Source organism: Staurois parvus, unplaced genomic scaffold (genome assembly GCF_062004578.1).
Source record: "Staurois parvus isolate SC_StPar_1 unplaced genomic scaffold, SC_StPar_1.0 ptg000145l, whole genome shotgun sequence".
In the NCBI taxonomy this organism is placed as follows: domain Eukaryota; kingdom Metazoa; phylum Chordata; class Amphibia; order Anura; family Ranidae; genus Staurois; species Staurois parvus.
In genome coordinates this window covers 9,382,100-9,396,329 of record NW_028317941.1, presented here as the reverse complement: position 1 = coordinate 9,396,329, position 14,230 = coordinate 9,382,100, and the positions used below count along the sequence as shown (strand labels likewise).

At 48.3% G+C, this 14,230-nt stretch overlaps 1 protein-coding gene across 1 annotated transcript; it reads right to left on the bottom strand.

Annotated features, from left to right (window-relative positions):
• Positions 1–542: 542 nt before the first annotated feature.
• LOC149464922 (gap junction alpha-2 protein-like) lies at positions 543–1,640 on the bottom strand. The gene has a single exon (XM_089673947.1). The coding sequence runs from the start codon at positions 1,611–1,613 to the stop codon at positions 627–629; it is 987 nt and encodes a 328-aa protein (XP_089530073.1). The 5' UTR covers positions 1,614–1,640; the 3' UTR covers positions 543–626.
• Between the last annotated feature and the right edge of the window lie 12,590 nt (positions 1,641–14,230).

Sequence of the window (14,230 nt, the reverse complement as noted above, 5' to 3'; positions counted from 1 at the left end):
ATTTATTTGCAAAAGTTTAAAACGAACCAAGAAAAATGTGGGTTTTTTTTTCAAAAATGTTTTTTTAATAGCAAAAAATAAAAAAACCCAGTGGTGATTAAATACCATCAAAAGAAAGCTCTGTTTGTGGAAAAAAAAAATATATAAAATTTAATTTGGGCACATTGTTGCATGATTGCGCAATGACCAGTTAAAGTAGCGCAGTGCTAAATAGCAAAAAATGCCCTGGTCATGAAGGGGGTAAAATTTTCTGGAGGTTAAGTGGGTAAGAAGCAAAACACATACTTCCTTGTGGGAGTCCATGGTGAAGACAAGATGCTCCTTAGGAAGCTCTTGCCATCTAACGAAGATATGAATGGTCCACGCTAACCCATGACATTAACATTTAGTTGCAACTTTAAAAACAAGCCAAGAGAACTCAATAACAAACCAATGTAGGAAATAGTGAAACTTTTTTTTTATTTTCATATTTCTGCCTATATCATGTGAATGCAAAATATCATCTGCACCATAAGGTTTGGCCATCTGAAAGACGACTAAATTCATGTGCCCACCCTGTGAAGCAACTCCCACAACAGTTCATAGTCTCTACGCCTTAATAAATACAAGTTTGACCTGGCAAATAACTAGACATATTGTTGTTTGCTAGATGTCTGGTAGCTGATTGCATTGGAAGCCAGGTTGGTCTTTGAACTAGGTGCATTTGTAACTGCAACAGATAATTCACTCTGGGACCAGCACTCAGAGGATGCCTTGGCTTTCTCTAGACAGCTGCTACTTTCAGAGTTTTTATTGTAAACTGGCAGCTCTGTTTCTTGATCACATGCTGAAGGATTAAGGTAAGATTGATGGGGATGTAGAAGATTGGTTAGCTGTGTGCTTGTGTAGCCTCCAGTAGGATGGCAAAGAACTCCAGTTTTAACAGTCTGCTTAAACTGTTTACAGGCGAGGTGAATAAGTTCCAGCAAATTCAGAAGCAAAGAGATAAGGGACACCACCAGCATAAAGATGATGAAAATAGTTTTTTCCATAGGTCGGGAGACAAAACAGTCCACCACATGAGGACAAGGCTTTCCAATACACACAAAGATTGGAGGCATCACAAAACCATAGAGGTACCACTGACCGCAAACAAATGCAGCTTCAAAGATGCTTTTGAAGACAACACTGGTTGCGTAGGTACACATTAACGCTCCTTGAATTTTAACTTTCTCATTAGGAGATTCAGTTTTAAGGTTACTCTTCACTTTTGATTCTGTAGCTTCAATGGTCTTCATTTCGTTATTCTGGCGTCTCAGCTTCTCCTCTCTCCTAGACAAATAAATTACATGTGCAAGGTAGATCAAGGTTGGAGAGCTGACAAAAAGGAACTGCAAAACCCAATACCGTATATGTGAAATAGGGAAAGCCTTATCATAACAGACATTGGTACATCCTGGCTGTACAGTATTGCAGACGAAATCAGACTGTTCATCTCCCCAAACTGAGTCTCCTGCCAGGCTGAGAATTAGAATTCTAAAGATGAAGAGCACAGTCAACCAGACCTTTCCAGCGGGGGTGGAATGTTCCTGGACTTCATCAAGCAATATTTTAAGTAGATCCCATCCTGCCATTGTTTACTGGAAAAAAATATTAGATCAGTTTAAGAATAGAATTGTAAACATAAATTATAAAATGAACTTTTCTTCTTGGTCATATTGGGCTCATCCCATTACAGTGTAAAACTGCTCAAATACTGTTCACAGTTATTTTCAACTCAGTAAAACAAATATGATACATAACATGAACTGTAAACACTAAAACATATATATGGATTACATCAACTTGTAAATTAATTCATATATATGTTTTAAACAGTTTTTGTCTAGAGGTCTAGAAGATGTAGGTGGTGCTTGTAACCACTAAAGATGCCTTCGCACAGGATTGGACCACTTTTTCCACTGGATGAACTAATCCACTGGGTGAACAATTAAAGCAGAGCTCCAAGCTCCTGCCAAAAATTTTAAAGTTCTACAAATTTTGTAGCTGCTGACTTTTTTTTATAGGGATCCTGGGATGTCCTCACCCAAGCCGATTCTTCAGTCGGCTATGGGTGCAAGTATGGGCATCTTCAGTAAGGTAAACTGAAAGTGAAGCCTTGCAGCTTCAAAGCTGGTTTCCTTCTTTATGTGCACAAAGCATGCTGCGATTTGTGAATGGTCCTGCAGTCTTCTGGGACCTGTGAAGTGTTCCAGAAGGCTGCGGGGAAGCAGAGGGCGGCTGAACTTCCGAATCAGATTGACACGGTGCATCTGACCAAAAGTGGGAGCGTGTACCTGTCAAAACCAGGTACCTGCCCCCCCCCAAAAAAAAAACCAAAATGCCAAATGTGGCAGTGGAGGGGTCAAACAATGAGAACTTCCCCTTTTGGGTGAAGTTCCGCTTTAAACTACTTGATATGCGACAGCTGATTTAGGAAAGCTCAAGCCTAAACCCAGGAGGTCAGCAGTGAAGTGGTGGGCCCACACTTATGAATTATTTTGTAACCAAGGGTGAAGATGATTATAGATGGGGCTTTTCTGCCCTAATGCTTCCTTGATCTCCTGCTTTACCGGATCCTTTTTCTTGTGCAGGAATCACAGAGACAGTAAGTGGGGTACATTTTCCCTGTTGGTCCGCAGGCCAAATTTAAGCCTAACAAATTTTCACCTCTTCTCCAATCTATCCAAACTAAAAAACCTAATTCCAGGAATTAGATAAAAAAAAAAATCTGCTTCTGCAGTGGGCCCCACCAGCACTCTGCAGGTTAATTGCTCACTATGTCTAGGGGATTGAAAACAGGCATTATTATTTATCTTATGCTCAGCTGCTGCCCTCTTCTCCCTGAAACACTGGTCTGTGGGCGGTCTCTCAGCATTATCACATACAATGTGGGGCTATTACTCTACATTATTTGTGGAGGAGGCTGGAATTCGACTGTGGCCATGAGGGAATTAGGGAGGAGGCTGAAGGGGACTGGAAGCACTGCTGGCCGAGCCTGCTGGGGCATGTAAGCATTACTTCTAATTTCTGCATCCTTAGATATAATGAGCATCTAATCCTTGCAGTGTGCGTGGGATTCAGTCTGGAATTAGGCTTTAAGCAAATGCTTAAAAGTAGACAGTCAAAGGTTTGAGACTAGAATGTTGCTTACAGTGTTACTAAACCCACAACAGTAAAATAAGTAAAAACAGTAAAACATGTTTGTTATAGTCACTGTGGAACCTAAAGGGTAATCCTTTGCATTGTATATAAACTCGATTTGATCCCATCTTCTCTGACCCTCACCTTCTTCCAGTATCCCCCTCTTATCTCCTGATAAGACATATCATGCTGGGACACTCTGCGCATGCTCAGTTTGTACTGCTAGTGAGGTTTTTTTTTTTTTCTTGGGAGAGTGCATATGATCAGCACAGGACCAATCAGGGCTGTCCAGACAGAGGTCAGGGGTCCTGCATCCCCTTACAGGAGACTGAAAACTCATCCTACAAGCTTTAATCAGTGCTTGGCAGGACACTGATAGAAGTCACAAAACCTATAATGAGAAAAAAGTATTTAGCGGTTTATATTTACCAAATACTAAAATAATTGCACTTCCATGTTCTGTGTACTGTGGGAGACCAGATATAGTGAATGCAGGGTCCTGGGTTTAGTAACAATTTGAAGCCTCATACACAGTGAGTGTTTAGCCCTAGTGCATGGGGTTCTGGTGTTTAGCTGAAGCTGGAGGGCACAGGCTCTTCTGTTTATGGCAGTAGTTTAGGGCAGTAGTTTGACAGGCTGCTGGCAGCAGGGATGGGCAGTATGTCTGTGACTTCCAGCCACAGCTAAACACCATTGCACAATGAACCAGGGCTTAATACCCAGTGTGCATGAGGCCTTATGGGTCATTTCAGACAGGTGTCATCAGTTCAGTAAATTTTTTGTTTTGCCAAGAAAAGACAAGGTTACATCAATTTACTTATCAGTCTTCAGCTCGGTTGACATCCATTTTTTTTAGACTTTGAAGAAACTAATCATAGGTGACAAAAGTGAACAAAAAATATGTTTCCTGTCTAAAGAAACGGACACAAATGAAACAGACGTATAGGCGACATCCATTCAGATCCGTCTGAACAGAAAAGAACGCAGCCTTGCTCCATTTAAAAGAATAGTCCCGACCAGACATGGATGTAAAACAGATGATAATTTGTTTACATATGCAATCCCATAGGAATGAATTGCTGTCCGTTTTCCATCCAAAAAAAAAAAAAAAAAAGACATATGAAACGTTGATAAATGGAACACCCATGTAAAAGGGACCTTATGATCTCGCACTCATTGGAAAAATAGCATAGCTTCCCAAGTGCCCCACAGTTGGAGATAAAGTTCCTCCTCTGGTGGATCCCTTTGTCCCCCTTTCCTTAACAACTGTCTCTGTTTTAGTTCTGATACATAGAGAACAAGTACATTTTGCATTAAAAACTTGGGTTGTTCTATATGGCATTGTCCACCCTCTCATTTAACACCCATAGCACCTGGCCAATTAGATTTTTTTATGTTCTAACTTATTTTGTGAACATTAGCACATTTGTTTTAAGACTGTATGAAATGATTATTAAAGGAACAAGACTGGGGCTTCGGATGAGAGGTATAAAATAGGGACTTTTATAAAGTTATTAGGAGTGTGAGAACATGGGCAACTGTGTGCTAGTCACTTCTATTAAAATAGAATGTAAGACATAACTCCCCCCCCCCCCCCAATTAAGGATAGAGTAGGGGAGGCTATAACCTCTGTAAGGTTTATTTTGCTATCTGCATCCCATTGAGGGAATTTTGCTTCATTTTCTGTCCCAGAGTCAAAACAGGCAGAGAGTGAAAATCTCTCTGTAGAGCACCCCTTAAAGACCCACTGGTAAATGTAGTCCAATTCCCCCAGATAAGGCACACACAACCAAGCACACAGCATTTTCTTCACTCTTCCGCTGGCTTGAAGAAGCAGTCTAGGGTTGTCTTTTTAGGGTTTTTATTGGGAACATTAAACTTGGAAACTGAGGAACTGGACAATTTGAGGACTCCTTATCTATCTTGGTGAAGAGCACAAAATGAATGTGCCACATATTTTCTAGGTTCACAGTGACTGTTACTTCTTCCAGATATCAAATGCTACACATAGCCACTGACTTTTCAGCACATGGACAATCTACTTACGTAGCCACATGATCATCAGTTGCCTCATTCTGATATCCACCAGGCTCTTCAAGACGAGATGCAAGCTAACACCTCCATTAGGACAGTTGGACACACGCTCCCCCCCCCCCCAACTTCTTCCTGACTCTCCCTCCAGTGAGCGCTCTCCTGATCCAGATTGATTTCAGGACTTATGCTTGCAAACAGGCCCCCCAGCTAAACCTATCTGGGAAATTATTGTCTTCACAAAGGCTTCTCTAGCACTCCTGCCACAGGGGCAGAGCGCCTGCACAGGAGTCTTCTCCAGCAGGACTGGACGCAGGAACTTTCCACTGCTGCCTCAGACTATTTATGGGCTCTCTTACCACCTACTGGGAACACCTACCCAGGATTGGCTAGAGCCCCATAAATATTCAGGCTGCCCACTCTGTTCTTCCTTCCACTATAATTCTAGAATTAACTTGAATACAGGGGACGTAATTAGATCAGCAGCCTATGAGACACCAAGAAGCCCTGAACAATAAACCCCTACAGCACAGATTACAGAGGAGCCAAATAAATTTACCTAACATCCTGCACTACTTCTAGGAGGGTGCTACATCTTTAAAGTGAGGAAATCCCTGGTTGTCACCAGAGCTAGTGTCAGCATTGGAAGAAATCCCATCTATTCTGGTTTTGGGGACAACATGAAATTTGGGATTTTCTTTTACTTTACATGATAATGGTAAACAGGAGAAATAATAGAGTGGGTGAATTTCCCTAATGGGGGGCACAGAAGGCAATGAAAACCCAATAGGTGTTCTAATCCCTCTCCACTCTATACAAAACTTAAAAAAAAAAAAAAAAAAAAAAAAAAAAAAAAAGGGAAAGAAGTTTTGTCTTTAGTTACACTTTAACCACTTGCCACTCCCACACAGTAGACTTACTGTGGCAGGGTGGAATGTGCAGGCTCAATCATGTATGAGCCTGCACAGAGCGGATCACTGTTACTGGTAATCAGTAACTGGGCATCATGTGATCGCTATGATTGGTCATAGCGATCATATGATAACAATGTAAACAACCTGTCCTGAATGAGGTTTCATTCATAAACAGCTTTCTTACTATTGTGATTGGCCCAAAGCAATCACATGGTACCGTGGCAAACCGTACTTCACAGATCACAATCAAAAGCAAGCAGTTCATGAAGGCATTGATAACACTGTACTGCACTGGGGACAGTATGGAAAAAAAAAAAAATACCTCAGACTGTCTACTTTGTAAAAAGGGGTCATTTGTGTAGTAATTGTACTTTCCTGGTGTTTTAGGGCCTCAAGAAATGAGACACATCAGGATTGATCAATTTTCAAATATATATATATATATATATATATATATATATCACAGTGGCTTAATGGCTAGCACTTCTGCCTTGCAGCAATTGGGGCATGAAGTTTGCATGTTCTCCCTGTTCGCGTGGGTTTCCTACGGGTACTCCGGTTTCCTCCCACACTCCATAGACTTGCTGGTAGGTTAATTGGCTCCTGTTTAAATTGTCCTAGTTTCATCCCTGGCCATGTGGGATCTCCTGCATGGTAGGGGTTGGGGAAAGACCTGGCAACCTACCCTGTAAAATAATTGCTAAGAGAATTCTTGGAAAAAGTTGCTTACGAGTGACGGGCCATGCAATCGCCAAAGGTCAGATATGACTAAATGGATTATATATATATATATGTGTGTGTGTGTGTGTGTATACACACACACACACACACACGAGATATATATATATACACATACACACACAAATACATACACATACACACATACACACACTCCATAGTTTGTAGACGCTATAACTTTCAATTATATAATATATATTAATATACACTTATTGGGATATTTTTTTTTACCAGAGACATGTAGCAGAATACATTTTGTCCTAAATATATGAAGAGATTTGATTTTATTGGATATGCTTTAGGGCCAGTTCACACTACATGCACTTCAGTTGCTTTTTTTCTGCATCCAAAACACTCAGAAAGTAGGTCATATGTAGAGATGAGCGAAGTATTCAAAAATTCGATTCGACTGATTCGGCGAATTCGTGGAAAAACTTCGATTCGAGTCAAATATGGGGAAGAGAAATAATACTGTCAGGCAGTATGACATGCAGATGAGTGCCGTCGATCTTAGAATCACCGCACACTTCACTCATTTGGTCAGTCACGGGGCCAAAACCAGAGTGTGGAGCCACAGTGTGGCGGTGGAGGCAGCAGCAATGGGAGGCCATACAGCACCCTATGACAAAAATGGAAACCACCAGCAGTGTGAGGAGACCTGAAAGTGGCACATGGCAGAGTGTGGCGATAGAGAAAGCAGCAATGGGAGGCCGTACAGGGACCCATGACACACTCTGGACCTGGCAGCAGCATGAGGAGGCGGTACAGGGGCCCATGGCAGATTACGGGCCTGGCAGCAGCAAAGGGAGGCCGTACAGGGACCCATGACACAATCTGGACCTGGCAGCAGCATGGGGAGGCGGTACAGGGGCCCATGACAAATTACGGGCCTGGCAGCAGCATTTGGAGTCGGTACGGGGGCCCATGACACACTCTGGACCTGGCAGCAGCATGAGGAGGCGGTACAGGGGCGCATGACAGATTACGAGCCTGGCAGCAGCAACTTGGACAGGAGGACGTTCAGTTTCTGCACCGTCTGGTGCGTGCTCGCAAACTGTTGTCTCTTGGAAACGGATTCCAAGAAAGACTGCTGACGGAATCCGTGAAGAGGAGTAGCAGGAGAAGGAGCATCTGAACGAGCGGAATATGCCAACAAGCGACAACAGGGGCCCATGACAGATTACGGGCCTGGCAGCAGCATGAGGAGTCGGTACGGGGGCCCATGGCAGATTAGGGGCCTGGCAGCAGCTATGGGAGGCCCGTAATCTGCCAGCACCCTATGACAAAAAATGGAACCCACCAGCAGTGTGAGGAGACCTGAAAGTGGCACATGGCAGAGTGTGGCGATGGAGACAGCAGCAATGGGAGGCCGTACAGGGACCCATGAGAGACTCTGGACTTGGCAGCAGCATGAGGAGGCGGTATAGGGGCCCATGGCAGATTAGGGGCCTGGCAGCAGCTATGGGAGGCCCGTAATCTGCCAGCACCCTATGACAAAAAATGGAACACACCAGCAGTGTGAGGAGACCTGAAAGTGGCACATGTTTGGGGCATGATTCATGGCGGATTTAGTCAGTTGTGTCAGGAACTGGTGGTTTGAAATCCAGACTAATCCACGCCTGATTCATTTTCACAAACGTCAGTCTCTCCACACTTTGGGTGGACAGTCGTGTCCTCCGCGGAGTTGCAATACCTCCTGCCGCACTAAACACGGGCTCCGATGCCACGCTACTGGCCGGGCATGACAGCCTTTCAAGGGCAAATTCAGCTAGTTGGGGCCAAAGGTCAAGTTTCGTTGCCCAGTAGTCAAGGGGATTGTCTACCTCGGTTGGCAGGGTGCTGTCCAAGTAGGCCTAAGCCTGTTGTTTGAGGTCCTGCTCCAGGTCCACCTGATGCTGCTGCTGCTGCTGCTGCTGCGGCTGGTTAGTAGTTTCCTCACTGCGCTGGTGAAGAAAGCTACTCATCATCGACTGCAGACTGAGGCAGCCGCTGCTGGTGGAGCTGCCACTGCTCCTACCACCCCACCCCTCCCCTGCTGCCATGGCAGCGGAACGCGAGCGCACAGGGCCCACAGTGTCTGAGGATGGACGTTGGCGCAGACAGGCAGAGACCAGCTGACTACATAGGTGGTTTTTATAGTACGTTATTTTGGCCTCCCTCTCAGCAGGTGTGAAAAAGGCCACCATTTTTGAACGGTAGCGAGGGTCCAACAAGGTGGACAGCCAAAAGTCATCCCTCTGTCTGATGGTTATTATTCGGCTGTCGCTACGCAAGCAACCTAGCATGCTATGGGCCATTTGTGCCAAGGAATGCGAGGGACTCCCTGCCTCCATCTCCACAGCATACTGCCACGGTGCGTCTGGGTCCTCTGTCTCCTCCTCCTCCTCCTCTACCAGATGCTCCTGCTCCTCCACTCCTGTCCGCTGAGTGGAAAAACCACCCATTTCACTCAATAATTCCTGAGCACCAATGTCCTCCTCTACCTCCTCCTCTTCTTCCTGTCCTGCCCCCACAGGGGTCATGTGGCGTTGAGATCTGTGCGCCACGTCTACCGCACCCTGACCAGCCATTGTTAACAGCATTTGTTCCAGGACGTGCAACAGAGGAATGACGTCGTTCATCCCATAGTCCTGGCGACTCACGAATAGCGTGGCCTCCTCAAAGGGCCTGAGCAAGCGCAGGTGTCACGCATGAGCTGCCAATGGCTGACATCTAAGTTACACAGGGAGTACCTTTATCCGCTTTTAACATCAGGAAATCGGTGATGGCCTTTCGCTGTTCGTAAAGGCGGTCTAACATATGTAGGGTTGAATTCCACCTTGTTGCAACGTCACAGCATGAGGAGTCGGTACGGGGGCCCATGGCAGATTACGTGCCTGGCAGCAGCAATGGGAGGCCCGTAATCTGCCAGCACCCTATGTCAAAAAATTCAACACACCAGCAGTGTGAGGAGACCTGAAAGTGGCACATGGCAGAGTGTGGCTATGGAGACAGCAGCAATGGGAGGCCGTACAGGGACCCATGACACACTCTGGACTTGGCAGCAGCATGAGGAGGCGGTATAGGGGCCCATGGCAGATTAGGGGCCTGGCAGCAGCAATGGGAGGCCCGTAATCTGCCAGCACCCTATGTCAAAAAATTCTACACACCAGCAGTGTGTGAGGAGACCTGAAAGTGGCACATGGCAGAGTGTGGCGATGGAGACAGCAGCAATGGGAGGCCGTACAGGGACCCATGAGAGACTCTGGACCTGGCAGCAGCATGAGGAGGCGGTATATAGGGGCCCATGGCAGATTAGGGGCCTGGCAGCAGCTATGGGAGGCCCGTAATCTGCCAGCACCCTATGTCAAAAAATTCTACACACCAGCAGTGTGTGAGGAGACCTGAAAGTGGCACATGGCAGAGTATGGCGATGGAGACAGCAGCAATGGGAGGCCGTACAGGGACCCATGAGAGACTCTGGACCTGGCAGCAGCATGAGGAGGCGGTATATAGGGGCCCATGGCAGATTAGGGGCCTGGCAGCAGCTATGGGAGGCCCGTAATCTGCCAGCACCCTATGTCAAAAAATTCAACACACCAGCAGTGTGTGAGGAGACCTGAAAGTGGCACATGGCAGAGTGTGGCGATGGAGACAGCAGCAATGGGAGGCCGTACAGGGACCCATGAGAGACTCTGGACCTGGCAGCAGCATGAGGAGGCGGTATATAGGGGCCTATGGCAGATTAGGGGCCTGGCAGCAGCTATGGGAGGCCCGTAATCTGCCAGCACCCTATGTCAAAAAATTCTACACACCAGCAGTGTGTGAGGAGACCTGAAAGTGGCACATGGCAGAGTGTGGCGATGGAGACAGCAGCAATGGGAGGCCGTACAGGGACCCATGACAGACTCTGGACTTGGCAGCAGCATGAGGAGGCGGTATATAGGGGCCTATGGCAGATTAGGGGCCTGGCAGCAGCTATGGGAGGCCCGTAATCTGCCAGCACCCTATGTCAAAAAACTGAACACACCAGCAGTGTGTGAGGAGACCTGAAAGTGGCACATGGCAGAGTGTGGCGATGGAGACAGCAGCAATGGGAGGCCGTACAGGGACCCATGAGAGACTCTGGACCTGGCAGCAGCATGAGGAGGCGGTATATAGGGGCCTATGGCAGATTAGGGGCCTGGCAGCAGCTATGGGAGGCCCGTAATCTGCCAGCACCCTATGTCAAAAAATTCTACACACCAGCAGTGTGTGAGGAGACCTGAAAGTGGCACATGGCAGAGTGTGGCGATGGAGACAGCAGCAATGGGAGGCCGTACAGGGACCCATGAGAGACTCTGGACCTGGCAGCAGCATGAGGAGGCGGTATATAGGGGCCTATGGCAGATTAGGGGCCTGGCAGCAGCTATGGGAGGCCCGTAATCTGCCAGCACCCTATGTCAAAAAACTGAACACACCAGCAGTGTGTGAGGAGACCTGAAAGTGGCACATGGCAGAGTGTGGCGATGGAGACAGCAGCAATGGGAGGCCGTACAGAGACCCATGACAGACTCTGGACCTGGCAGCAGCATGAGGAGGCGGTATATAGGGGCCTATGGCAGATTAGGGGCCTGGCAGCAGCTATAGGAGGCCCATAATCTGCCAGCACCCTATGTCAAAAAATTCAACACACCAGCAGTGTGAGGAGACCTGAAAGTGGCACATGGCATGAGACACTGTGGACCTGGCAGCAGCATGAGGAGGCGGTATATAGGGGCCCATGGCAGATTAGGGGCCTGGCAGCAGCTATGGGAGGCCCGTAATCTGCCAGCACCCTATGTCAAAAAATTCTACACACCAGCAGTGTGTGAGGAGACCTGAAAGTGGCACATGGCAGAGTGTGGCGATGGAGACAGCAGCAATGGGAGGCCGTACAGGGACCCATGAGAGACTCTGGACCTGGCAGCAGCATGAGGAGGTGGTATATAGGGGCCTATGGCAGATTAGGGGCCTGGCAGCAGCTATGGGAGGCCCGTAATCTGCCAGCACCCTATGTCAAAAAATTCTACACACCAGCAGTGTGTGAGGAGACCTGAAAGTGGCACATGGCAGAGTGTGGCGATGGAGACAGCAGCAATGGGAGGCCGTACAGGGACCCATGAGAGACTCTGGACCTGGCAGCAGCATGAGGAGGCGGTATATAGGGGCCTATGGCAGATTAGGGGCCTGGCAGCAGCTATGGGAGGCCCGTAATCTGCCAGCACCCTATGTCAAAAAATTCTACACACCAGCAGTGTGTGAGGAGACCTGAAAGTGGCACATGGCAGAGTGTGGCGATGGAGACAGCAGCAATGGGAGGCCGTACAGGGACCCATGAGAGACTCTGGACCTGGCAGCAGCATGAGAAGGCGGTATATAGGGGCCTATGGCAGATTAGGGGCCTGGCAGCAGCTATGGGAGGCCCGTAATCTGCCAGCACCCTATGTCAAAAAACTGAACACACCAGCAGTGTGTGAGGAGACCTGAAAGTGGCACATGGCAGAGTGTGGCGATGGAGACAGCAGCAATGGGAGGCCGTACAGGGACCCATGACAGACTCTGGACCTGGCAGCAGCATGAGGAGGCGGTATATAGGGGCCTATGGCAGATTAGGGGCCTGGCAGCAGCTATAGGAGGCCCATAATCTGCCAGCACCCTATGTCAAAAAATTCAACACACCAGCAGTGTGAGGAGACCTGAAAGTGGCACATGGCATGAGACACTGTGGACCTGGCAGCAGCATGAGGAGGCGGTATATAGGGGCCCATGGCAGATTAGGGGCCTGGCAGCAGCTATGGGAGGCCCGTAATCTGCCAGCACCCTATGTCAAAAAATTCAACACACCAGCAGTGTGTGAGGAGACCTGAAAGTGGCACATGGCAGAGTGTGGCGATGGAGACAGCAGCAATGGGAGGCCGTACAGGGACCCATGAGAGACTCTGGACCTGGCAGCAGCATGAGGAGGCGGTATATAGGGGCCCATGGCAGATTAGGGGCCTGGCAGCAGCTATGGGAGGCCCGTAATCTGCCAGCACCCTATGTCAAAAAATTCTACACACCAGCAGTGTGTGAGGAGACCTGAAAGTGGCACATGGCAGAGTGTGGCGATGGAGACAGCAGCAATGGGAGGCCGTACAGGGACCCATGAGAGACTCTGGACCTGGCAGCAGCATGAGGAGGCGGTATATAGGGGCCTATGGCAGATTAGGGGCCTGGCAGCAGCTATGGGAGGCCCGTAATCTGCCAGCACCCTATGTCAAAAAATTCTACACACCAGCAGTGTGTGAGGAGACCTGAAAGTGGCACATGGCAGAGTGTGGCGATGGAGACAGCAGCAATGGGAGGCCGTACAGGGACCCATGAGAGACTCTGGACCTGGCAGCAGCATGAGGAGGCGGTATATAGGGGCCCATGGCAGATTAGGGGCCTGGCAGCAGCTATGGGAGGCCCGTAATCTGCCAGCACCCTATGTCAAAAAATTCAACACACCAGCAGTGTGTGAGGAGACCTGAAAGTGGCACATGGCAGAGTGTGGCGATGGAGACAGCAGCAATGGGAGGCCGTACAGGGACCCATGACAGACTCTGGACCTGGCAGCAGCATGAGGAGGCGGTATATAGGGGCCTATGGCAGATTAGGGGCCTGGCAGCAGCTATAGGAGGCCCGTAATCTGCCAGCACCCTATGTCAAAAAATTCTACACACCAGCAGTGTGTGAGGAGACCTCAAAGTGGCACATGTTTGAGGCATGATTCATGGCGGATTTAGTCAGTTGTGTCAGGAACGGGTGGTTTGAAATCCAGACTAATCCACGCCTGATTCATTTTCACAAACGTGAGTCTCTCCACACTTTGGGTGGACAGTCGTGTCCTCCGCGGAGTTACAATACCTCCTGCCGCACTAAACACGCGCTCCGATGCCACGCTACTGGCCGGGCATGACAGCCTTTCAAGGGCAAATTCAGCTAGTTGGGGCCAAAGGTCAAGTTTCGTTGACCAGTAGTCAAGGGGATTGTCTACCTCGGTTGGCAGGGTGCTGTCCAAGTAGGCCCAAGCCTGTTGTTTGAGGTCCTGCTCCAGGTCCACCTGATGCTGCTGCTGCTGCTGCTGCTGCGGCTGGTTAGTAGTTTCCTCACTGCGCTGGTGAAGAAAGCTACTCATCATCGACTGCAGACTGAGGCAGCCGCTGCTGATGGAGCTGCCACTGCTCCTACCACCCCACCCCTCCCCTGCTGCCATGGCAGCGGAACGCGAGCGCACAGGGCCCACAGTGTCTGAGGATGGACGTTGGCGCAGACAGGCAGAGACCAGCTGACTACATAGGTGGTTTTTATAGTACGTTATTTTGGCCTCCCTCTCAGCAGGTGTGAAAAAGGCCACCATTTTT